Raw genomic sequence first — 25,343 nt, 5'->3', positions numbered from 1 at the left:
GGTTCCTTTATTTTCGGGGTGGGTGGGAGGAATCAGGATGAGAGGGAGGTGAAAGACAGGGTTTGAGGGACTGCTGGGGGTGGGGCAGAAGATTTCTGATGGCATGGCCAGTCCTGGGTGGGCTTCAGGCTGGAGCCATGGCCGTGTGCTACCTCTCTAAGTCTCCTCCTCATCCAGGTCACTAGGGAGGAGAGGGAAGGGACAGCTCTATCACCAGTGTTTTGTTTTCACAGGTGTCCTTGCCCCTGGCCCATCTGCTCAGATCCCGCTCCTGTTATTTACCAGCAGCTCCTGCTCTCCTATCCCCTGAGGCATACAAGCCCTAGGCTGGAGATAACTTCTGATTTTAGGCTGATGCTGAGGGATGGGTGGGCAGTGACTCGCCCAAGGTCACGTAGCTAGTAAGAGCAAAACCACTGGTGGCCTCAGCTGCCCCATGCTGACCTAGCGTTTTAATTTCCCTGGGGCTCTAGAGCCACTGAAAGAAAGCTTGGCCTCTCTTTGCATCCCTGGGCTCATAAACAAGCTCTGTGCTGCTCCTGGTAATGCACCCGCCCTCCAGCTCTCTTTGCAGTGCCCCCAAGTGGAGGTAGCTTAGCTTTCTCCTGTTCCTTGTGAAGCTCTTAGCTGTCACAACAGCTGTATCAGTGGCATTGTGACAGCTGATCCAGACACCTTGCCGCATCCATCCAAAGTGCTAGTACTGGGCTTGGGCTGCTTATTTGGCCCAGCATTCCTCTCAAAGTAGGATCTAATTCCCTGGCTTTCAGTCCTTTATGGCCTTGACCCCATGAATTTTGCCTTAGCCTCCTCTGGTCAGATGTGCCTCTCAGCCTCAGCTACTCAGCAGACTCATCCCAGAACTCTGAGCCCCTCTGTCCTGCTGCCTGTCTTCATGACCACTGTCCCACCCTAACATCTCACTATGACACAGCCCCTGGACAGCCCTGCCACCACATTTGCCACCACATTTGCCAAAGAATAAGCGGGGACACTGGAGCAGGTGTTACAGGTTAGAGTTTTCAACATCACTAGGCCTTTGATACTACCTGGAAGTCCCTTCACTCCCCGGGTGACCTATTAGCACACTGCCCATGGCAGGTATTGCACCCTGCACCACCCACTCCTGAGACCTTTATGCCACTCCCAGACACCCCCTTCTCTCTCTTGGCAGTGCTCCAGTCTCCCACTCCCCCAATAAAAGTGAGGTGCTGGGTTGGAGGAGAGGTTTAGTTCTGCCCAGAGGACCTCCTCTCCCTTCCACCTCCACCATGCCTGTGCCAGTCTAGGGCCATCTTGTCCACCTGGCTTAGAGCTCTCCTCTATGTCAGTGCTCTGCTTTTCCATTTCCTGTCCTGGATATAGAAACATCTTTTGATCTGTCTCTTGCAGCCTGGCCCTTGCATGTAACTTCACTGTCTAGTTTCCTGTTTGTAGTGATGTCAGTTATCATTTAAAAGGGATTTTTAAACTCCTGGCAGCTGTGATACGGGGGACACATCCCCCTTTCTGGGTTCTCTCTACCAGCCACCCCTTAACCTGTCCTGATCTAGTTTTGGCCTTCATGGCATATGAAGAGTGTCCCCACCGACCACACTGTGATCCAGTGTCTGATCCTTGTCTGCAGCCTGCTCATCACCTCGGGCTTTTGAGCTCTGCCCTTCTGCTTTCTTGAGACTCTTCCCTTCCTCTTAGGTTTGTGATGAACTCTTCAGAGTTTGGTCCCGTTCCCTTCTCTGCTGCTGTACCCTTCACCAGGATGGCCTAGCTCATCTTCTTACAGTCTGAGTGTTGACTGCCCCAGAAGAGATACCTCCAGCCCCAGCCTTGCTCCTTTCCAACTATGCCCTGGACCTCTGCAACTGGATGCCTGCAGACACATCACAGGTCTCCAACTGGCCAGTCCTCTACCCAGAGCCCATTTCTCCTCCTGCCCCCACACCTGCTGAGTCCCAAGCATGGATCCCAGTCAGTCTTAGGACCTGGAACTGTAGGCTGTCATCATCCTCTCCCAGACGTGACAGCCTCTGCCCAGTCTCCGCACCGCCTTCTCAACTTAGGATCTTTTTTTTTTTTTTTTTAAACTATGACCTTAAAAGAGAAATGTGAGTATTTTACTTTCCATCATGAATTTCAAATGGCAAGTAAGGTCTCTTTGTCTGTCTCTCCTCACCTTGACTTCAACCTCATCCCTCAATATTCTCTAAGGTCTCCACCTAAGCACACAACCCGCTACACACCTCAGATCTTATTTACTTTCCTGAATAGCTCATTCTCATACTTCCACAGGCCTCCTCCTCCATACTTCCTCAGCTTAGCCTGACATTACTCAGGTTGCCACAAAACCAAGCTTGTTTTTTCTTTTTCCTTTGAAGCCTTCATTAATATACCCCCTTCCAATAGTATGTCTCTCCTTTATTGGGGTACTCAAGTGCTGCCTGTGTGATGCCCTTCTCCCCCTTGAACAGTGAGCCCTTCCTTGCAGGTGGGGTGCAGACCCAAAGTGGGCACTTAGTAAACCTCTGTTCCTCCTCTTCACATTTGTGCTCAGCCCTAGCTCAGGTCGAGGCACTATGAAGCCCATTATAAATGTGGCAGACTTGCTTCCAATTCCCAGGGGCCAATCCCTACATCCCCTCACCTGGGCCCAGAGCTAGACTTCTCTGAGTAGCTTCTGTCCGGTGCTTCCTGGAGCTGTTGCCACAGGATTGGTTCCTCCTCGGTGGCCCTCCTTTCAGCCACAGCCAGCTGTAGTGGGGGGCCCTCCTCCTCGCTCGAGTCCCTGGAGCAGCTTTATTTCAGGGCCTACACAGGTTACTCCCGCTGCCCCCACAGACTGCAGTCACTGAAGGACTCACAGTTCTATGTCCAGGTTCCCCTGGTAGGAGAGAGGAGCAGCACACACAAAGCAGGTGCTGCCCAGGAGGCTGTAGCAGTCCTGGCAGTAGCGACCTATAACAGGCAGGCGGGAAAGGGAACTTGAGTTACCCATCCCATCCCAGGGGTTTTCCAGCCCTTTCTTCCCTGCCCCACCCCCGGAGAGGTGTCCAGTTTGCATGACAGGGGCCTGCGGCAATGCCCCTTGCATACAAATCCTATTCACAGCCAGAAAACCAAGGAAAATAGGGAGGAGATGGGTTACCCAAGGGCCTCATGCCATGAAAATATGCGTAGCTCTGAAGGAAAGGGACAAAAGGTGAGATAGGGAGAGGCTGATGGTCATATGTAGCTATGGTGAGTGCCATTGGGAAGGGGCACCTGCCTCGGGTCTCACCTTGGCACCCTGGGGTACTGCAGTACACAAAGCTGTCTGTGTCCCCTTTCTCTGGAGGCTGCCCACAGCACAAGCAGTAGGTCTGGTACAGCTGAAACTGCCTGATAAATGGTCTCAGCCATGGGCACCTGGGAAGGGGCAGCACACACAAGGGCCAGCCAGTCTAACCCTCCCCACATCAGTACCAACCTCTGAAAGATCAGAGGATTTCCTGCAGCCTAACCTCCATCTCTCTACCTCTAGCGGCACCTGCTCTATCGCTCTGCCTTCTTTCTTTTTCTCACTCCCACTCCTAAGAATTCTCATTTTTGAACTGCATGTGGTGGTGCATGCCTGTAATCTCAGCACTCAGAAGGCTGAGGCAAGAGGATCGTTGTAAATTCAAGACCAGTCTGGGCTACACAGTGAGTTCAAGGCCAGCCTGAACTGCATAGCAAGACCCTGTCTCAAACACACATACACACACACAAAAGAATTCTCATCTTGAATTCTTCCTTGCAGGGTGTGGAACAGGCACCCTCTTCAACCAAACCGCTGGTCACCTAGGGAGTTGAACAGTGGGCCCTCTGACCACTGGCTCTTTTTCTGTCCACTCTTGTCACATCTACTGAGGAAGGCCAGTTGGCTCACCTGAAGGCTAGCACCTGGAGGGCACTCATGTGGCCCTGGTCAGCTGCCCGGCGCCTCACCGCTCGCTGCAGGGTGGCCAGCAGGTTAGTTCGCCGGCTCAGAAGTATGTTGTAGAGGTAGGAGATCCTTTCCTGTTGCAGGAAATTGGGGATGGCTCCTACCTGGCTATGTCTCATCTGCCTGGCTTGCCTCTGCATTCCTCCCCACTTTCCTTCTGTCCAACTCCTACAGATACCCCTGCTTCTGGGAAGACTTCTGGGCCCCCCTGGGTGGAATTATCCACTCCCACCCCTTCCTCTGGATCTCTTTGTTACCGGGGATTGAACTCAAGACCTGATGTTTGCCAGGCAGGTGCTTATGCTATTGAGCTAAATCCCTGGCGCTCCTCTGGATTTCTATAGCACTTTATTTGTTCCTTAATGTAAGCTCTTTTTAAAAACTATAATGTTTTCTTAACAGCCAGTCTGTCCTGCCTTGAGATGAGCTCCAGCCTATGTGGTTCATCCTGGCAGCCTCAGTGACCAGCACAGTGACAGGTGTTCAGTACACGATTAGCAAATGAGTAAAAAGAGAGTATGTTTCTTTCCAACCACCATCATGCCAACACTGCCCTGTTCCCCTGGTTGTCTCAAGACTTTGGAGGCGAGCTCTGGGTCAGGAAGCACTGCCCCAAGTGGCACCTCTTCCCCCAGCCAACTCTAGGCCCCAGAGACCTGCAGTTCAGATCTCCTGCTTTGGGGTTCCACCAGAGGAGAGAGGACTCAGCTATAAAAGTCCTCTTGGCTCCCCAAAGCCAAGACAGCCTAGCTTGGCACCTGAAGTGGGGCAAGGACTGACATGGCCAGGACCCCCTCACCTGTTCACGAGATGGATAGTAGGAGGCGCAGATGACTCGCCGAAGCCGGCTGACATAGCCACCACACAGAGTGACAAAGAAGCATAGGCCGTACATGGCGCCTGGAGCAGAGGCCCAGTGAGAATTGCTGCAGGCCCTGGCGCTGGCCGCAGCCCTCCCACCTGCTCCCAGTCCCCAGGGCCCTGGGGCAGTGGCCATACCGATGACTATGTAACTGGTGGAGTCTGGCTCTGAGGGCTTCAGGAGGCACTTCTGGGACAAGATGCTGACGTTGCCCTGCTGCAGGACGTCGAAAGCTGACACCAGGTCACGGTAAATATTCCCTGTATATCCTGAACCTTCCACAGTTATGGACACTAAGACTGGGCCTGCACAAAGATACTAGGTAAGGGAGCTGGGGATTTAGCTCAGTGGCATAAACACCTGCCTTGCAAGCAAGCGGTCATGAGTTTGATCCCCGGTACCAATAAAAAAGAAAAAGACCAAAAAAAAAAAAAAAAAAAAAAAAACCCACAAAAGATACTAGGTAAGGAGCACACACGACAGGTGCCTGCTCCACTCCACAGAAAACAAGCACATCTGTTCATCGGTAGAAGATGAGCCCTGCAGATCATAGGCATGGTCTGCACTCTGATGCGCAAGGATCCTCAGGATACTGCAAGGCCTGACCACAGGTTCTGAACTATGGCTCTGTGGTACAGCTGGGTGGCACTAGTGTCTGCCTGGCCAGGCCACCAGATCTGAGATTCACCCCATCGCACACTGCCCAGAAATACTTTATGTTAAGGCATTGGCTGAGTCAAACATGGTGATACATGCCTGTAATCATGGCTACTTGGGAGGCTGAGGCAGGGGGATCAAAAGTTTGAGGCCCCTAGACTATAGAGATCCTCTCTCAAAGTAAAATTTATAAAAAAGTCTGGGGCTGGGCATGGTGGCAACACACCTGGGGAGGCTAAGGTAGGAGAATCACCATGAATTAGAGGCTAGCCTGGGTTCCCTAGTGAGTTCTAGGCCAACCTAAACTGCTCAGCAAGACCCTGTCTAATAAAATAAAATAAAATATAATAAAATAAGAAAAAAAAGAAAACAAAAACAACATCAAACTGGGTGGACTTTTTTCTGATACTAGGAATCCAACTCAGGATTGTGCTTTCCAGGCAGGTGCTGTGCCATTGAGCTATATCTCTGGTCCCTGGGTAGACTTTTTTAAAGGTTTGGAGAAAACAAGCTGGGCGTGGTGGTGCACTCCTGTAATTTCAGCCCTTGGGAGGCTGAGGCAGGCCGATTGTGGCAAGTTTGAGACCAGCCTGGGCTACAAAGTGAGCCTAAGGCCAGCCTGAACTGCATAGAGAGATCTTGTCTCAAAAAAGACAAAAAAAAAAAAAAAAAAAAAAAGAAAGAAAGAAAAAGAAAGAAAAGGCTGGGAATATAGTTCAGTGTGATGGCCGTTGGTTAGATCTCCCACCAATCAGCCTACCCTAGAACTTGTATCTTTATACTCTGTTTTGGGTTTTGTTTTGTTTTGTTTTTTATGATTGGGGCAGGGGTTTGAGATAAGGTCTTGCTCTATAGTTTAGGCTGCTCTCAAATTCACTAACTATGTAACCCTTGAAGTTGTGCAGGGCTCCTCTTGCCTCAGCCTCTCCAGTGCTGGGATTACATGCATGCCCCACCAAACCTGGCCTCAGTTGCTCTGTATAGTCATGACCTTTACCTGGGTATAGGTGTTACCAGGCAGAGGATAGAGCTGGATGATGTTGAGTGACAGTGACATGGGAACATCTGAGTAGTCCCCAAGACAGAGTGTGGGGAGGAAGAGAAGGCTGGGGGAGAACATGGGAGCAAGTATACCCAGCCTGGAGCTGGGTATACTCAGGCATGGCAAGCACTCACTGCGGGCCACGATCTCCCCTTGAAGTTGGTACCGGGCCAGGTCAAGCACCCAGAAGACAGCATAATCCAGGAAGACCAGGAGAAACATGATGATGAGGTGGCGCATCAGGCCAAGGAGTTCCAGGATGTACAAAATCTGCTCCCATCGGGACAGGAAAATGGAGCCTAGGGAGGTGGGGACCAGAGGATGATCCCCAGTTCTTTCACCCACTGGGTCCAAATCCCAAAAGGAGTATGTGCTCCTGGGCCTGTTTACCCTTGCAGAAGATGGAAAAGAGGGGGCTAGCTCAGCGGCATAAGCACCTGCCTTGCAAGCGAATGGTAGTGAGTTTGATCCCTGGTACCGACAAAACAAAACAAAACAATAGATGGAAAAGAGAGGCTGTAAGGACCATGGACAAGGCTGGGAATTCTTAGCGCCAGGGGCTCCGTGGTTGGAGGTGCAGGCCTGGTAGCTTCCCTTGGAACCAGCCAGGGGCCTAGACAGTCTCTAGGGTCTTCCCTGCCTGTGCCCTGCATGTAGGGTCAGGTATGGGTATGGGGAAACCCTGGCCTCAGGCCCTCACCAGGGTGGATGTAATGTCTGGCCTCGTGGGCACTGAGCGGCAGCACTGTGGGCAGCCCTGCCAGGGAGCGCACAGCCTCCATGCGCAGGAACAGGCTGGTGATGTAGATGTTGTCAAAATCATCCCAGTTCAGGTAGGCGTACCGGTAAAACAGGGCTCTAGATGGAGAGCACAGAGGAGGTCTCTGGCACCAGGTCAGAATGCTAGGTAACCCCACCTGGCCCTCAACCTTCTGGGATGCCAGGCTGAGCTGGCCCTTAGCCCTCACTGGAGGTAAAGGAGCGTGAGCAGCAGAGGCACAGCGTAGCCCATCAGAGCCAGGGCCTCTTGGAAGCCTTGCAGCTTCAGGCTGACGGCCTCGTGGAGGTCCAGAGCCACCTGGGAGAGGCTCCGAGAGGCATTGAGGTCCACAGAGAAGTAGTGGGTGACTGTCATGTTGAACTCAAACTCTTGACGCACCCGGTTAATCAGCTTCATTATGGCTAGAGCCAGTAGGAGTTGGAACAGAATTGTGAACAGGGAGAGTTAGCAGGACTGAGCTGCAGTTGTAGGGGGCTGTCACAGCCCAAGGGTCACAAAGTTCACGGATGGTCAGAACCCTCAGGGCTTGGGTTTACTGTGGACTAGGAAGAGGGTGGGATCTCCACCAGCACCACCACCAGCATATGCTGGGTGCCTAGCATTATACCTAGCATGATAGAGGCAAGTAAGGATCTATCTGTATGCCCTGTGCTTGCTGGGGTGGGGGGGGGCTGTTCTCAGTTCTTGATCTAAAGTCTGGCTTTGCTTAGTTACCTCTTTTCCCTTTCCTGGGCCTCAATTTCCTAACCTGGACAGAATAGACATTGATGGGATGGGGATAACCTCTTGAGGCCCTTTCCTGGTTTTGCTTCTCATTTATGGCCTGATGGGGCTGAGAGGGGCCACTTACGGGTACCGATGGTCTTGCGCAAGAAGGGCTGTATGTACTTGGGGATGATGCAGAACACCTGGACCACTGAGAGTGGAGACTGCAGTGTCAGAAAGAGGGGCAGAGACAGAGCTGCCCCAAGCCCTCTCTGGGTCCTGCTTCTCATGGGACTCTCCACTTTTCCTACTGGCCTTTTTCTGTTGCCCCAACCCCCAACATTTGTTCCTCCCTCCATCCTGAGCTAAGCATCTTCATGGCTCTCTGTAGGCCCAACCCTCCCACCTGACTCTGCCCTCTCCCCCCTCCACCCCATCCCCACTCTCTCCTCCCCCTTGCAAGCCCTTGGCTTTCTCACGGCTGGCAAGTCCACACAGTGCCAATTTGAAGGGCATGAGCACGTAACACAGGTGGTAGGCTTGTGGTATGATCTTCATGCAGTTGTCTTTGGCGTCATCAAAAACCCGCGCACACTTTGAGTAAGGGTTGCCCAGCTCTGAGTTGCAGATGTCACCGATGTGGAGAAGCCAATACCACACATTCCTCAGGGCCCTGGCTGGGGACAGCTGTGGGGCTGGTACTCAACGACAGAGTCCCCCAGCCTCTCCTCCTCTAGGGTGTGGAGAACACCAGCTGGCACCCAGAGCTGGAGAGACTCGGGGCCCCATTAGTCTGTATCCAATAGGAACAGTTAGCACCCAAGAAACCTGAACAGGGTGGGGGACAGCTGTGAGGGCCCAGACCTCCAAATCCAGCCGTACCATGAGCTTACCCACATGCTTCACACCATCCATGATTGAGCGAAAGAACTTTCGGATCTGGTCAGCAGCCACTTTGGCCTTCCTGGCGATAGCTTTAATCTTATTCAGAGCACCTACGAGAAAGGGGTAGGGACAGTGTGGGGCCTCCTCCACGCTGTAGGAGCCAATTCTCGACATTGTCCCTGCTGGGGAGGGGAGAAGGACTGGTGGGGAGGTGGGGAGCCAGGAAGAGACCAGAGAGCAAGAACATGAGGGTTTGGCTGAACTCCAAAGTCTCTTTCAAGGCTGGGTGCTTTGAGGTTCAGACACAGAAATAAGGCAAAGGACTGCAAACCTTTCAGAAGGAGGGGACACTGGGTCCTGTGGGAAACAGAGTTGGGGCTTACTGACGAGGGGCTGCTTGGCCTGCTCCAGCACCTCCGCAGTCTGGTTCAGAGCCAGCTCTGCCCCACAGGCCACCGCCTTACTGGCCTGGGAGAAGTTGTGCAGAGTGTTGGCACAAGGCCCTTGGAGTACCAACCCAAAAGCAGCCATCAACAGCAGCATCCGGCCATGCCCTGGGGAGACAGCCCTGAACATAGCAGCAAGGTCCTTGTAGACAGCTACCCCTACCCTAGGACCTGCCCTCGCCCCACATGCCAGGCTCACTGGAGAAAGCCTGGGGCAGCATCAGAAAGACAGTGGCTCGGACCTGGCGGGAGAACCCCATCCCCAGGCTAAGGAAGGCAGCCAAAGTGACGGTGCCCACCAGGCAGCCCCGGGGGCTGCGCCCCTCCACCAGCAGCTCCAGAAGCCCATAGGCCGTAGCCAAGGACAATCCCAGGCTGAAGCCGCCCACACTGCGAACAATGGCCCGGGCCATGCTAGGCTCTTCTGCCCCTAGGGACAATGCAACATCCCCCATAGCTTTGGGCATGGCAGCCGGGACAATGATTCCTGTCTCCAGGAGAGGCCCTGGGTTCTGGTGTCCTGGAATTCCTCACTCTATTCAGAGATTCCGGAGGGCTTGGGCTGTGTGTGTCTCAGAATCCCTTATCTGTTCCGAGGGCTGAGGAGGGAGAGTGGGTCTCCAGTCTTCTGTATCTCAGAGCTGAGGGACTGGAAGTCACAGACTCAGAGAGGGGCTAGGAATGAGGCCTTCCCTTCTCTCCAAGGATGGCACTTCTAAGGGAAGCTTTGAGGAGACTTCTGGGACCAGAGAGGGTTCCAAAGAACAGAGAGGACATTAAACACCATGAGAGCGGGCCAAGAAGGCAAAGAAGGAAACCACCCCACACTAGTGAGATGGACACCAGAGACCCCTTCCCAGCACACTCTCCTTTCAGACTTTTCTCTCCTTTTTATTATGAGACAAGGCCTCACCATAAAGCTCCCTGGGATTACAGGCCCACACCACCATGCTTGACTATTATTTTGTTTTGAGACAAGGTCTACTTATTTTTATTTATTTTTTTAAAATTTTATTTAAAGAAAGACTAAACAAAACAGAAAATGGGTAGAAATAATACGCAGGTTCAGAGAAAAAATAAACAATAAGAAATCACTAGTTAATGTTTACATACTGTCCTTTTACAAATAGTTGTTTATTTTTATTTTTTTAAAACAGTGTCTGTCTTTGTGGCTCAGGCTAGCCTTGAACTCACTATGTAGTCCGGGCTGTCTTTGAACTCACAGCAATCCTTTAGCCTTAGTCTGAGTACTGAGATCACCAGTGTGTATAACTACACCTGCTCTTCTTCTCTTTCTTACTTCTGCTCCACTTCTTCAAGATCCCTTATTTTCTCCTCTAGGGTCCCGCAAATTCTCCTAACTATCCTCCAGTTTACCCTAATCCCTATTCCCCTACAAGCCCCTAACCCTAGTGATCCTAACCCAGCCAGGAGAGAGGGCTATGAACCTGACTGCTCACCTTTCAGCTGTACAGAGGCTCCTGAACTGGGGGCTGCCAGAGCTCTGCAGCCGGTTCCTGTGGCGTCAGCCAGGCGAGTTCCCTGTCACTACCTTCCTGCTGGGGGCTGGCACTGGGGGACTCCTGGCCATAGGTGAGTGTGGAGGCGGAAGGTTGGGTGGGGAGAGGTTGGACCAGGGCGGGAGCCGAGCCATGGACCTTCAGCTTCATCCTGGGTTCTCAGGTCTCTTTCAGCTCTTGGTGAACCCTATGAACATCTATGAAGAGCAGAAGATGGTGGTGTTGTACGGCTTGGTGGGTTAGTGCCAGCCCAAAGCTGGGGTGTGTGAGGCTTGGGGAGTGTGGCCTAGTCCTGGGTGAGGGGGAGTCAGAACTCAGTCACTCTGTCCATCAGCACCTCGTGCCTTCAGCCTCCTCTTGAGCTTTAGGGGAAATCCAGGGGGAAGAGGCCCCAGCCTGAGGTCTTCAGTGAGTCTGTCAAATTTGAGGGACACCCCACAGTCCAAACCCCACCACCCTTCCTGACCTCTCTGGCGCATTTTCTGCTCCTCCAGTGAAACTCAGTTCATTCATTCATTCATTCACTCCTTACTGACCACCTGTTGAAGACACTGCATGACAGAATTAACAAGCGCTGGCTGTTTGGCATTTATGTGTGAGCAAGGGAGAAAATTAGACAATGAACAAGTAAGCAAGAGCATTTCTGGGTCTGGAGGTAGCGTACTTGCCTAGCATGCACAAGGCCCTGGGCTCAATCCCATCCCCAGAGCCACATAACAGAGAAGGGAGGGAGGAAGGAGCGAGAGATTTCTGATGGCAACAAATGATGTGAAAAATGACCAGGTATGTGAAAGACAGGGCTGGTGTTAGTTGGAGCAATTAGGGATGGCTTCTCAGAGAAGGTGACTTTGTGATGGGGAGATGTAGGGCTCACAGGTGAGGCAAACACTTATTGCCACTGATTTATATCCCCAGCCAGAGATGAGATTTCAATGGAGATATTTGGCTGCAAGATCAGAAAACCCGCCTAAAAGTGGTTGAACTGTAGAGAAAGCTTATTATCTCATAGAACAAAAATCAAAGTAAGGGGCTGGGGATTTAGCTCAGCGGCATAAGCGCCTGCCTTGCAAGCACGCACTCATGAGTTCAATCCCCGGCACAAAAAAAAAAAAAAAAAAAATGTAGGGTGCTCCTGGAATTTGATAATTTAGTAGCTCAATAGCCCCATCAAAAAGCCAGATTCCTTCTGTCTTTTCTGTCTGCCACCTGCAGTGCAGCCTGGCCCTCACTCCAGGTCACAAAATGACTGCAGCAACTCAAAACATCACATCTTTTAAGCTTATCTTTGCAATACGTAATAATTGCATTCATCTTGGGGAGCTGATAACATACATATGGAATCTTGATCATTTTACTCATTCACTCTCCTCCCTCTCTCCTTCCCCGGATACCTTTTCTATCTCCTCAGACTCAGCCTCCCTGTTTCTTAGCATCTCTCTTTTATTTTCATCATTATATAATATATAGGTTGGGTCTCTCATATTAGAGATCATGTGATGTATAGCCTTGTATCTGATTCATTTCTTGTTTTTGATTTGTTTTGCTTTGTGGTTTTTTTTTTTGTTGTTGTTTGTTTTTGTTTTTCTTTCTTTCTTTTTTTTTTTTTTTTTTTTCTGGTACCAGTGATTGAACTCACAACCATGCACTTGCAAGGCAGGTGCTTATGCCGCTGAGCTAAATCCCCAGCCATTTTTTTTTTTTTTTTGTACCAGGGATTGAACTCACAACCTTGTGCTTGCTAGGCAGGCACTTATGCTGCTGGGTGTTTTTGTTTTTCGAGACAAGGTCTTGCTGTATAGCCCATATTGGCCTTGAACTCACAGCATTGCTTCTGTGCAGCCTCCCAAATGCTGGGATTAAAGGCATGCACCAGCATGCCTGGCCTGGTTTTTGTTTTTGTTTTTTTTAATTAGTACAAATTTGCAGTACATAATGATTGCATTCATCGTGGGAAGCTGGTACATGTACATAATACATCTTAATTCTTTTTATATTCCCTTCCCCTTCCCTCTTTCAACCTTCCCTCTGTGCCTTGGTCCCCTTCCTATTAGATTTATTTCATTTAGTACCATGATTTCAAAATCTACCCATTTTTCTACAAATGATTCAAATTTATTTTTATGACAGGGTAGCACTCCATTGTGTAAACACATTTTCTTTATCTGTTCTTCTGCTGATAGACATATAGCTCACTGCCATAGTTTAGCTACTGTGATCTGTGCTGCTGAAACATAGTATGCATGTGTCACTGTAATACAATGACTTTACCACTTTCAGGATGATAACCAGAGGAGGTCCAGCTGACTCAAATGGAGCTTCTAGTCTTGGTGTTTTGAGGAATCTCTATACTGATCTCCCTTGTGGTTGCACCAGTCTATACTCCCACAAGCAGTGTAGAAGGGTTCCTTTTCCCCAGAACCCCCAGCACTTGTTTTTTGTTCTTGATAAAGGCCATTCTTACTGGAGTGGGGAGTCAGTGCTGTTTTGATTTGGATTCCAGGCACCACATTTTCACATACAAAATGTCAAACACTGGAAAGGAAAGAAGGAACGTCCTTTCATCATGTCCCTTTTAAGGAACAGGGGACACTTCCCTATAATCTCCTCAGCAGGCTTCCTCTTACATCTCTGGCCAGAGCAGCATCAATATGCCCTTCCCTGAACCTAGGACGAGGGGTAAGCAATATCCCCAGTTGCTACAGGCAGAAGCTGGAGTCTTGGCCCAGAAGGCTCTGTCTCTGGCCACAGTACTCACATGCGGTCCCCACTGCCACCACGCATACAAACCCTTTGCTTTCTGGCTGTTTTCCTCAGGAAAATCTGCCCTCCCTTCAGCTATTGCTGCCCAGGTCTACACTGCACCTTTCCTAGCACCTCCCACCTGGCTGCTTCCTGCCCCAGCTGTCTGGTCTCAGCTGGAGCCTGCTGTGGAGAAGCCTTGGCCTGCCCACTCATTGTCTCCAGGTAGCGCACATAGGCGGCTCTAGATCTGATGCCTTCCAAAATGCCTGCTTGTCCCAAAGAAAATGCACAAGTCCTTGCCTGAAAAGCCATGGGAGCCACCTGTACCTCATCCTGATGAGAAGCAGGCTCTGCAGAATGGCCTCCTGGAGTCTCTCACTGAACGTGACACCCATCTTCTCCACAAACCTCCTTCTGGACCTGCCTGTACCAACCACGTGGCTCCCCTTCCAGAAAGTCTGTTTCTGTTCTGCTTGTGTAAACTGGCGGCATAGAAGACAGAAATACTTTCTGCTGTTTTGCTCAGCCTAAAACAGATACCCAAACCTCCATGGGGCTCTATTAGAGTTAGAATGTAGGGCAACTATTTGTCAACTATTGTCCTCAACTGGAGTCTTTGGCCAGAAGGCCAAGACCACAGAACAAGTCCCTTCCAAAGTTCTGTAATACCATGGTTGGTTTAGACAGATCCAGACTCACCCCCAAGGGCTGGAACAGAACCAGGCTGTTGCCCTTGAACAAAACCCAAATTGTGTTAGTGAGAGAGAGAAGACAGAAAAAACTGCTGGGTGGCACCAGACAGGTTGGCCACAAACCTGTAGGACTGGGTGGAGCCGCTCAGCCCAGGAATCAGGGAGGAGCACTCCTGCCTGCAGCCCGAGGTGTGGCAGGGTGGTAGAAGAGAGGCTGGTGTGCTGCAGGAACTGCAGGGGGGCCTGGGGTTAGGCTATGGGGGGCTAAGGGCGAGGAGCGTGCCTTCAGAAGGCGGCAGGATGGTTTAAGGTAGCAAGGGACTTGACTCAACTTATGTTTTTACACAATCACAATGGCAACCCATTTTTTTGTTGTTGTTATTCTCAGAACCAAGGATCAAACCCAGGAAGCACTAAGCTCTTTTTTTTTATTTTGAGATAGGGTCTTACTGGGTCACTGAGTTGCATGGGCTGGGCTCAAGCTTTCAGTCCTCTTGCCTCAGCCTCCCGGAGTCCTGGGAGTACAGTTGTGGCTCCACACCTGGCCACTCAGGCTGCTTTGTATAAATTGAAGTGCAAAGTAGCAACAGAGTGGCCCGGGGATTTAGCTCAGAGGTATAAAAGCCCATCTGGCAAGTGCAAGGTCCTGAGTTTGATTCCTGGTACAAAAAAAAAAAAAAAAAAAAAAAAAAAGAAGCGAAAGAAAAAAAGAAAAGAAAATATCAAGAGAAAAAGAAGGGAGACTAGCTCTAGGCCAGGGCCTGGAGGTATGACTCAGTGGTAAGGTGTTTGCCTAGCATATGCAAAGCCCTGGATTCCATCCCCAGCACTGTCATCTAAAACCAACAAACATTCTAGTCCCAGTGAGAGATGATGGAGACTCTCCAGGTCAGTGGATGGAGGGAAGTGGAAGGATTCAAGAGCTGTGCAATCCCTGGGCAAATGGTTGGTCAGTGCAGGCAACATCTAGTCTCCCTGACCAGCTCATGCTTGCTTTTGGCCTGGATGCCATCTGCGCTTCCCAACATTTGCTCATCTTCAGGGCTAGGTTGACACATTGGCTCTTTGTCCAGCTTTCCCTGCCCCACCCCTCCCGGCACAAATCGCCACGCCTGCCTCAGACTCCTGGCTCCGCATAAGCCCCTCCCTAGTGCCCTGTGCACTTGGTGTGGTAGTCATCTGTTTACTTGTCTGTCTCTCTTTCTGGGTTACGACTTCAGGAGCTCACTGCCTCCTTGCAGAGGCCACAGGAAGACACACAAAACTGCTGCACCATACAATGACACATGATTTGGGACTAACTCAGGAGAGGAGAGACTGAATCCTGCAAGTGTCAGAGCGTTGGAAAGGTCTCCAGTGGGTTTTGACCTCTTCGACCCACCTGAGCACCAGTGCCTATATCTAGAATTTTCCTCTTGCCCACTCTGTTACTTCATCATGTAGGATAAGAATGGTCCAACCTGGATGTGGAAAATGTTGGCTGCCTTCTATAACACAAACATGCACTCTCGTACATAAATGTGTACACACGCACCAACACTGGCCATGACTGTTCCATCTGCAGCCTCTCCATGCCAGTTCAAAGACTGGCATACCATCAAACATGGAAAGTGGCTGTTGAATGCATGAGTGGATGGCCTGTTTATCCGAGAGAAGAGGCCAGCAGGAGCTAGGGCAAGGGCCTCTGGTAAGCACGGTAAGTGGCAGCTTCTTTGCTTTGCCTCACTACCTACTTTCTTGGCTCTCCTGACAGGTTTGGGTGCCATAGGTTGGGGGACCTCCCCTCACATCCGCTGTGCCAGCCTCCTGCTCGTGCCTAAGATGCTGGGCAAAGAGGGCAGGCTCTTCGTCCTGGGATATGCCTTGGCTGCCATTTATATAGGTGAGTGCATCCATGTGTCCCTGAGGGCTGGTGGGTCACCCGGCAGCAGTGACCCTGGGTGGAAAAGGTAGGGTCTAATCCCAGTTACTCCAGTTTGCTGCCTGTTCTTAAGAGAGCTCCTCCCCATCTCTGGGCCTCCTTAGTTTATACAGATGAAAAAGTCCAGAGTTGAATGCAAAGAATTTTCAGTCTGATCATTGTATAATCCTGGAAGGTGTCCACTGCATTGCAGGGAAGGGGCTTGAAAAAGTACTGGACTTACACAGAAGTGACCACTGGCCTCCTCCTCCAGGGCCAGTGGCCAATATGAAGCACAACCTCAATGAAGTGGTAGCATCACTGGGCTGCACCGTGGAGCTGCAGATCAACAATACCCGTGCAGCCTGGCATATCTCCACAGCGCCACTCCGGGCAGTTTTCAAGGACCTGCTGGTCAGGAACTCGCATGGCCAGGGCCTGCAAATCCCTCTCCTGGGGCCGAGTTCACTTGAGTTGGGAGCTGGAACCCTGGATATATTTTCCCACTGGGGACACTACTGGCATTTTGGGCAGAATATGCCCTGGTTCTGGGGTACCAAATACCAGGACCCCCAGTTGTAGGATCCCCAGTTGTTGGGACATGCCTCACATCCATTTCCAAATACAGGAGTGGGCAGTCTCTGGGCTACTGAAGGAGGGTGATAGGAAAGCAGGGGCCTTGGGCTTTTTTTTTTTTTTTTTTTTTTTGTAAGGAGGGAGCTGGGCTTTGAAAGCTGGGACTGGGGGCTGTTGAGCAGGGGAGTATTGCAGAGATGGGGAGTTGGGAGATGGCGGCCGAGGGCTTTGGGAGTTGGAAACATTCAGGTGGCACAATGATCTAGGGTGAAATCCAAGGGTCTCAGGAAGCACTGACTGAGTAGGAAGGATCTGGAATGGAAGATCCAAGGAGAAACTGGGGGGTGTGGGAGGGAAGTATGACAGTTGGGGAGAGGTGACTGGTCCCGCACTGTGAATGGCAAAGACCAAAGAGGGGAGAATGTGTCTCTGGCCTACCTCCTCATAAACCCAGGGAAGATCCCAAAGGTTGGCACAGGCAGAGAACAGGATGGGGATGAGGACTCTAAACAGTCCTTGCTTCCTTGTCCACTCCAACCCAGGGCAGCAAAGAATCACTGAGAGCAGAGACTCGAAACATTTCCACTGCCTTTAAGGACCTGGATGCCCAGGTGAGCAGTGAGGCTGGCTACACACCTGAGGATGCTGCGGGCTCTGAGGAAACTACTCAAGGTGCAGAGGCCAAGAAGGCCCCCAGCACTAAGATCCACCTATCAACCCAGAAGATGTTTGAGCTAAAGACCAAGCTGCGCTGCTCCTGTGAGGGGGTGTCCCTGGGGGCAGGGTCCAGGTCAGGGTTCAGGGACCTCAGACACTATTGCTTGTTTCTGCAGATGTGGTAAACCAAGCTATTCTCAGCTGTCGTCGTTGGTTTGACCGAAAACATGAACAGTGCATGCAACGTATTCAGATCCCACTCCTGAACCACTTGATCTGCCTGCCAATGAAATTCAAGTTCTTCTGTGGCATTTCCAAGGGTTGGCACAGTGGCAGGAGGGTGGGGGTGCGCCAGAGTTAGGGAGCCAAATCCTTAAGGACCATGATAGGTGTGGTACAGGAAAGGCAGCAGGGATTAGGCTCTGTGGACACACCACCCTGAGGTCACTCATCTAAGGCTGTCATGTGATCCCAGTGAATGGCAGCAAAACTTTGAGCATCATCTCTTCAGCTTGAAGATGGGCACAGTAATGGAACTGACCCATCTAGGGGCTCTGAGGACTAAGAGCAACTGACAGAGCTGGCACACACAGGAGCCACTCCATAAATGCTGGCTGTCATTAATAATGTTTTTTGTGGTTAGGGACAGATGAAAACAGAGATCAGGCCTTGCTTCTGTGAGGAAGACTCTAGAGACAGTGATGAGGGACAGTCATTATGGCAGAAAGTCATGGACAGAATGAAGCCAGATCTAGTGACACATGCATGAGATCCCAGCACTCTAGAATTGCGAGTCTGAGCCCAGCCTGAGAAACAGTAACTTAGCAAAGACTTGTCTCAAAATTAAAAGAAAAACTAGGGGCTGAGGATATATCTCACTGCAAAAGCCCTAGGGTAGGAGGGAGAACAAAATGAGGATTCTCCCAGGAGAGCATGCAGCCTGCCAAGCAGAGGCCCTGACTTGACCTGATTGTCCCCAGTGATGGAGGTTTGGTGCCGAAGCCGTATCCCAGTCGAAGGCAACTTTGGGCAGACCTATGATTCCCTCAACCAGTCTGTTCATGGCCTGGATGGGGAATTTTCAGCCAATATTGACATCAAGGTAGGGCTTGGGAAGGATGAGGGGAAGGCAGGGAAAGGAGGATGGCATAGGACTGGGAGGGTGTGTGGGAGATCAGACCAGCCTACAGGTGAAATGGGCAGCCAGGTATACGGTAGCACAGGTACAGGGAGAAGACCAGCACACAGGGTGGTCGGCAGACAGCGACACCTTCTGAAGATCTGGGGGACCTGGGGACTTGAATGCAATACCGCCTGGCACCTGAGCGTGCACGTGTGTCTCCCAGGAGAAGCAGCAGGCTGGGGTGCTGGGCCTCAACACGAGCTGGGAGCACGTGAGCACCGAGGTGCGGGACTACGTGGAACGGCAGGAGGCCCGGCTGGAGTGGGCCCTGGGGCTGCTGTATGCACTGATGTCCTGCACCTTCCTGCTGGTCCTCCGAGCGTGAGCGGCCCCCTCCCCACTTAACCCTCACCCTGTCCCTGCTCCTGTCCCTGTCCTCACAGGGGTAGCCCACCCTGAGGGAGGCTGGGAGGCAGAATGCAGACCCCATCGCCAGCTCTGAATAGGAACCCTATTTGCCTATAACTTGGCCTTTTTATTAAGTTGGGTTTGTTTTTACAAAAAGCTATAGGATGTGTGGACATTTTGTTAGAAGAAACGTTACTCATGTTCCCATAATCTTAAAAGGGCAACCGGCTCCATTTATCTACCTCCTTCCAGCCTTTATTCTAATACTTTTTTTTTTTTACATTTAGCTTTGACTTTTGATTTTTTCTTGCCCTTCATATTCCCCTTGGTTCTGACTTTGTGCCATTTTTATCATTCAACTTTGCTTTCATTCCCTCATGCCCGCTGTGTTGGCAGCTACTTTCCTTGCATTTAGAACAAAGTCCTCAGCTCCACCCAGCCTGGCATCCAGCTGGGAGGCCTGGGCCTCGCTGTGCTCTCATTTCCCCACTGACTTTCTGGACCCCTGAATCTCCATCTCCTTGCCATTTCCACCCCCAGATGACAGGTGGGGCTTGCACCACGGGAGCCACAGATCCTTGATCAGTTGGCCTCTGTTTGTTGGGATAGCATGACTGCTAGTGAGTGAATATGCGTGTGCCCATTGGAGGAGAAAGAAGGAACCTCACTCCTGCCCACAAGATACTTCTGATCTGGGGCTGGAGGTTTAGCTCAGCGGCATAAGCACCTGCCTTGCAAGCAGGAGGTCGTGAGTTTGATCCCCCGTACCGATAAAAATGAAAAAGACAAAAAAAAAAAAAAAAAAGATACTTCTGATCTACTTGGGGTAATGAGGCAGATACCCACTGGACGGAGATGTCCAAAGGCCACACTAAGACAGGTGTGGAGCTGAGGGAGAGCTCCTGGGAGGTCCATACTAGGATGCCAAAAGGCTATAGGTGGGGTACCATGGTCACGGAAAAGAAAGGTAGTATCTTGGGCAAGGATCTTGGCATCTGCAGAGTGAGAGAGAGATCGGGTCGGCCAAAGTGGACGTAATGAAAAGGATTTGGAAAGGTGTGTGGGGGAGGCTCTGGCCTGGGGACAGTTACAAGATGGACCGTGGCCCCCTGGAAGCAAGAAGCCTGGCTAGGTCAGAGTTAGTCTGGCTGTGGTAGGGCGTGGCAGGGCAGGAAGATGGCCTGAATGAAGGAGGAAGGGGAAAAGTTCAGTGGGTCTCAGAGGTAGCTTGGAGGGGTAAGGAAGGAGTCAAGGATTCAAAAGCTACTTCCAGGCTTTGCTGCCTGGGCAGGTCGCTACTCACTGAAGGGATTAGGGTGGCAGGAAGCCGCAGAAGGCAGTAGTAGGTCTCTCCACAAGGGGGCGCTCCCAGTCTTTCTTTGCATTTCGGGTTATTTCTTACAATGGGAGATGTGGATTTTTATAGGGTCCCAGAATCAATAGCACTGGAGCTTATGTTTCACACTTTGCAGAATTTATTTAATGTATTATTACAGTTTTCAACACATTTCCAACAGTTACTTTGGCAAACACATGGAAGATAGCTCCATATGCGTGCATGCGCGCACACACATACACACACACACACACACACACACACACACACACACACACACACGTGCGCACCACTATTATGCTCCAGCGAGGGGCAGGGCGGTCGGGGAGGCAGGAAGGTGGCTTGGGATGAGCTTTGCCTGATCCGCTTGCCCCACGTGCTGCAGGAACAGCCTAAAGGTCAACACTGGAAAGGCGAAGTGAGCGTCAGAGTTTAGGAGGTTCCTGCGGTCTGAAGGGGTTTCCTGGCCCTGGCCTCATGCCTGCATCCACGCCCACTGACAAGCCCCCCCTCATCCTCTTACATCCAGCGCTTCTACCACACGGTGCTGAAAGGCAGGGGTGGAATCTTGGGCCCTTGTCATCATTGCCTGGCACTGTCTCTTGGGAGTGGGGTGTGCAGTGAATGCCGGTTGGTCTTGTGCCTCTGGAGCCTGATGGCTGGGCTGAGCAGGCCCTGCCAAGAGAGACAAGAAGTCCCCACCATCTGTTCCCAGGTCCTTCTCCTACACGGACAGCTACAACCAGGACATTCGCTTTGACAACATCTACATCAGCACCTACTTCTGTCAGATCGATGAGCGCAGGAAGAAGCTGGTGAGTGCACACAAGTCTGCCTAAGGGTGCCTTGTGTGAACCCATGCTCCAGGAGGACAACGGAACAGTTCTTCCCCAGGGTAAACGGACTCTGCTGCCACTGCGCAAGGCTGAGAAGAAGGACTTTATCTTCCCCTGCAAGCCCATTGTCCAGGCCTCCGAAATGAGCAATTTGGTGAGGATGGTGTGGGCGGCAGGTCTGGAGCATCACAGCAGGTCTGACTCTGAGAGGGGCAGGCCCAGACCACGCAGGCTCTCTTACAGGCACGGGAGCTCCTGGAGGCGCTGCCTGTCCTACTGCTTCTGCTGGTGCTCTGTGGGCTCGACTGGGCCCTCTACTTGGTCTTCAACACCATCCGCCAGCACTCCTTCCTGCAGTATTCCTTTCACAGTGAGCCAGGCCCCACGCTGACTCCAGCCCACGCAGCCCCCCACCCAAGTTTCCTCTCCTGCTCCCCTTCCTGTGACAGCCCTCCTACCCCTCCCCAAGGTCCATTCTCAGCGCGGCAGCCAGACAGCTGTCACCAGGGGACTTCAGTTAGACCTTTTGCTTTACAACAGGGAAGGGTTAGGACTGGGCAAAACCCTAGAAAGACCTGTGCAGTTGAGTATTCCTAGGACTGTGGCTTGACCTTGACCCTACCCCACTGACAGCTTCCACCCTGCCCCAACCCTAACTCCAGCTCTTTTCTGACTCCTCCACCCTCATCCTGGTGCCAGGTAGTCATAAACTGGAGGTGAAGGTTGAGGGGGATTCCATGCTCGCCCGGCTTCTTCGGAAGACCATTGGGGCCCTCAACACTTCTTCAGACACAGGGGTGGAATCAAACAACATGCGTGAGTGATCCTGAAAATTTGGGTTAGAGGAACTGAGTACTGGGGGCTAGAGTTAGAGTAGTCCAAGGTAAAAGGAGGGCAGGTCTTGGTGGAGGAGAAATGGTGCCCGGCCTGTCTGGAAAAGTAGAGCCAAGAATGTATGGGGGGGGGGGGAATTTAGCTCAGCGGCGTAAGCACCTGCCTTGCAAGCAGGCGGTCGTGAGTTCGATCCCCGGTACCGATAAAAATGAAAAAAAAAAAAAAAAAGAATGTATCAGGGAGCAGATTGGTCAGAGAAGACTGGGGGCTGGGGCTTTGGCATCTGAGAGTCAAAGCCCTCTAGAGCAGCGCTGTCAGAAAAAACCTCCTGCCATGACAGTTTTCAAGATGTGTTCCACCTAAAGCCTGGTGGCTGAGTGTTGGCTCCACAGCTCTGCAGGGTTCACAGACAGGCCAAGAGAGCAGGAGAATCAAGGTCTACCATGCACTTCCCACAGGGGTGCTTGGGAGTTCAGCCAGGGCTCCCCTGAGCAGCCTGCTCACAGGCTTGGCTTGTCCCCAGCCTGTCTGCCCCAGCCCGTGGGCCTGGATGCCAGAGCCTATTGGAGGGCCACTTTCCCCATCGGCCTGCTGCTGTGTCTCTGCCTGGCCCAGGCTTTCGGCTACCGGCTCCGGAGGGTCATCGCAGCCTTCTTCTTTCCCAAGGTGTGCTCCGAGAACATCCCAACCTGCACACACACACACAGCTCCTAACACCCCCCATTTTCCTCTCTGGCACTGCCACTGCAGTTGAACAGTCCTCTCTGTCCCAGAGAGAGAAGAAACGGGTCCTGTTCCTCTACAATGAACTATTGAGGAAGAGAGAAGCCTTTACCAAGCTGAGGCGGGCTGCCATCGTGAGGCGGGCCCAGCAGCAGAGGGCTCCAGTAAGTCCAAGCCTGTGTGAACTGTAGGAAAGGGGCATCACCCAGCATGCACCTGAGGCCCAGCCTGCTGGAGCTCAGTCTGTCTCAGCACATGCCAGGGCCCCCAGATGTCCAGCTCCAGACCTCAGGGGAGTGTTCACCTCTGTGTCCCAGGGTGCAGCTCAGCCCAAAACTTTCAGTGGACCATCATGAAAGTAGAAGCAATTTGATACAATCTGGCCAAGGAAACAAAAGGAGCTCATCAGAAAGAGAGGGCTCACAGCACAGCACAGGTTCTCAAAGGGCACTACACACAAGATCAGGGCAGCTCAGAGGGGAAGGAGGCAGGTGGGTTGGGATCAGGAAGACTTTGTGGTTAGTCAGGAGAATCATGTTTCATCCACACTGCCTTATTAAGCTATGTGACCCAGACCAAGGTTCTCCTGGGTCTATTTTTTCCTCTGAAGCATGGGAGGTTGGACTGATCTATAAGGCCCTCTCACTAGAAATCAGAAGGCCTGGGTTTGAATCCTTGCTCCTCCTCTTAATGTGATAACTGTATGACCTCAAGCACACACACACAGCTCCTAACACCCCCATTTTCCTCTCTGGCACTGCCACTGCGGTTGAACAGTCCTCTCTGTCCCAGAGAGAGAAGAAGCGGCCATGCCTTGGTCTATCTTTAAAATTTGGCCAAGTACTCCTTCTCCTGGTTGTAAGGATTAAATGAATCTTCTTTCATGGTGTTGATATGACAGTAAAGTGCTATATATCTTCAGAGCCATTGTTCATTCCTGGGACAGTAATCATCTATCCAAACATTATGTTTCCTGAAAAAAAAAAAAAGATGTTAACCATGTCTGCAGTATTTGGTTAGGTATGCATGCATGACTGTGTGTATGTGTGCATGTATGTGCACAGTGCTGGGATGGAACTTAGGGCTCACAAAAGATATGAACTCTGGGGGCTGGGGATTTAGCTCAGCGGCATAAGCGCCTGCCTTGCAAGCAGGCAGTCATGAGTTCAATCCCTGGTACCGATAAACAAAAAAAAAAAAAAAAAAAAAAAAAAAAAAAAGATATGAACTCTACCACTGAGCTACACCCTCAGTCCATATGGTTGTGTTTGTGTTTTGAACTAATACCTACAGTCTCTTAGTACAGGGCTAGACATTATAAATGGAACAAATGGCAGCCATCCCTATTTAGTCAAATCTAACACAGTTCGCAGAAGTGATACTGTGTTTGCTTAGGTTTTCTTCAGTACCTAGACCTCTCCATTTTCATGATACACAATAAAGTATGGATGAATGTGTGATGAAAAATAAAATATCGGGATTTCTTGGCCTAGTCCTGAAGTAAAATATTTGAATGAGTAGAGAGGTGTGTGAGGGACATTGAAGCTAAGCCGAGGGAACAAAATGGACAGAGACTCAGAGTCCATAGGGAGTTCCAGGTGGCCAGGGCCAGACCAAGGAGAAACTGGACCCAGAAGAGGCAGAATTCAGTGGTGGAGCAGAGGCTGGAAAAGGAAAAAATGCAAGGCTCTGAAGACCAAGCTGGGAGTTAATTGCTTTTGTTGGGGAGACAATGGGCCCCTGGAGCTTTCATCAGAAAAGCTTGGGCCTCGTAAGGTGCCTTGAAGAAGGATTCCTTGCAATTGTGTAGACAGAGGGTATGGTGGCAGTGGAGACATAATAACAAGGCTAGTGATGTGGCATCAGGGTAACCGGGTCTGGCCAGGTCTGACTTAAGATTCACCCTTCTCATCTGCAAAGTGAGGACAATAGTCACTGTGTATATCCACAGCCTCACTCCTCAGTCTCACCGTGAAACACAGAGGCTGTTTTACATGTGCAGATGACAGCTGCTGCTAATCTAGCTGCAGGGTGGGCCTGGAAGCTGCAGCCTCCCACGCTGATCACCGCCAAGACAGTGGGAGGAGGCCTTAGAACCCATAACACCCCGTCCCCCAGTGCTCTCTGTGGCCCCACCCAGCCTCCTCCAACTTGTGGGCCTTGTCAAGTCCGGGGACTTAAGACAATAAGTGCTGTCCAGTGCCTCTGGTAGCTTGTGCTTTCGCTTGTCGCTGTCCAACTGGCACTAACCACCCACGTCTCCAACAGCGCCACCACCTGGTGGACACCTTGCACCGCCGCTGCCCGGTCCTGCGCCGCTGGCTGCGCCGGCGCTGCGTGGTGTGCCAGGCCCCCGAGACGCCCGAGTCCTACGTGTGCCCGACGCCAGACTGCCAGGTCGTGTATTGCCGGTCGTGCTGGGACGACATGCGGCAGAAGTGCCCGGTCTGCACACCCCGCGAGGAGCTCTCTTCTTCCGCCTTCAGTGACAGCAACGACGACACTACCTACGCGGAGTGAAGGGCGATGGCTCGCTTCCCGCCCAGCTACACACTTATAAAGCGCTTCGTTTGTCCCTGCCGCTTGTGCTTCGTGGGGATCTGGGAGGGGGCCGGGCGCTGCTCGAGAGCTTCCCCCGCTTAACCTCTAACAGGGCA

General features: G+C 51.5%; 2 protein-coding genes across 2 annotated transcripts; one reads left to right on the top strand and one right to left on the bottom strand.

Moving 5' to 3' along the window:
* Positions 1 to 25: 25 nt before the first annotated feature.
* On the bottom strand, positions 26 to 9,849 carry Dcst2 (DC-STAMP domain containing 2). The gene is made up of 15 exons (XM_063250426.1): positions 9,539 to 9,849; positions 9,277 to 9,447; positions 8,902 to 9,003; positions 8,488 to 8,685; positions 8,154 to 8,219; positions 7,491 to 7,704; positions 7,223 to 7,380; positions 6,657 to 6,821; positions 4,961 to 5,128; positions 4,761 to 4,861; positions 3,905 to 4,035; positions 3,275 to 3,402; positions 2,859 to 2,952; positions 2,642 to 2,782; positions 26 to 181 (listed from the first exon to the last, which is right to left on the bottom strand). The coding sequence occupies exons 1-15, from the start codon at positions 9,804 to 9,806 to the stop codon at positions 157 to 159; spliced, it is 2,130 nt and encodes a 709-aa protein (XP_063106496.1). The 5' UTR covers positions 9,807 to 9,849; the 3' UTR covers positions 26 to 156.
* Dcst1 (DC-STAMP domain containing 1) lies at positions 8,684 to 25,267 on the top strand. Its single transcript, XM_003475374.4, has 16 exons — positions 8,684 to 10,169; positions 10,807 to 10,932; positions 11,023 to 11,097; positions 16,047 to 16,175; positions 16,468 to 16,607; positions 17,312 to 17,528; positions 17,603 to 17,746; positions 18,407 to 18,528; positions 18,773 to 18,930; positions 21,009 to 21,108; positions 21,188 to 21,283; positions 21,373 to 21,499; positions 21,829 to 21,945; positions 22,487 to 22,629; positions 22,737 to 22,850; positions 24,955 to 25,267. The coding sequence occupies exons 1-16, from the start codon at positions 10,046 to 10,048 to the stop codon at positions 25,204 to 25,206; spliced, it is 2,184 nt and encodes a 727-aa protein (XP_003475422.1). The 5' UTR covers positions 8,684 to 10,045; the 3' UTR covers positions 25,207 to 25,267.
* Positions 25,268 to 25,343: the final 76 nt, after the last annotated feature.

Source organism: Cavia porcellus, unplaced genomic scaffold (genome assembly GCF_034190915.1).
Source record: "Cavia porcellus strain 051 isolate PalLab524CR breed Dunkin Hartley unplaced genomic scaffold, mCavPor4.1 scaffold_6, whole genome shotgun sequence".
Classification (NCBI taxonomy): Eukaryota; Metazoa; Chordata; class Mammalia; order Rodentia; family Caviidae; genus Cavia; species Cavia porcellus.
The sequence above is the reverse complement of the archived record's forward strand: the minus strand, read 5'-3'. Positions and strand labels throughout refer to the sequence as shown.

Coding starts and splice junctions, on each gene's coding strand:
- Dcst2 (XM_063250426.1), bottom strand. CDS start 9,806: ATGCCCAAAGCTATGGGGGATGTTGCATTGTCCCTAGGGGCAGAAGAG. Junction 8,686..8,901: donor GGATGGTGTGAAGCATGTGG/GTAAGCTCATGG, acceptor AGCTGTCCCCAG/CCAGGGCCCTGAGGAATGTG. Junction 7,381..7,490: donor CTCACGCTCCTTTACCTCCA/GTGAGGGCTAAG, acceptor CTCTCCATCTAG/AGCCCTGTTTTACCGGTACG.
- Dcst1 (XM_003475374.4), top strand. CDS start 10,046: ATGGCACTTCTAAGGGAAGCTTTGAGGAGACTTCTGGGACCAGAGAGG. Junction 17,529..17,602: donor GACCAAGCTGCGCTGCTCCT/GTGAGGGGGTGT, acceptor TTGTTTCTGCAG/ATGTGGTAAACCAAGCTATT. Junction 22,630..22,736: donor CAGCCTTCTTCTTTCCCAAG/GTGTGCTCCGAG, acceptor TCTCTGTCCCAG/AGAGAGAAGAAACGGGTCCT.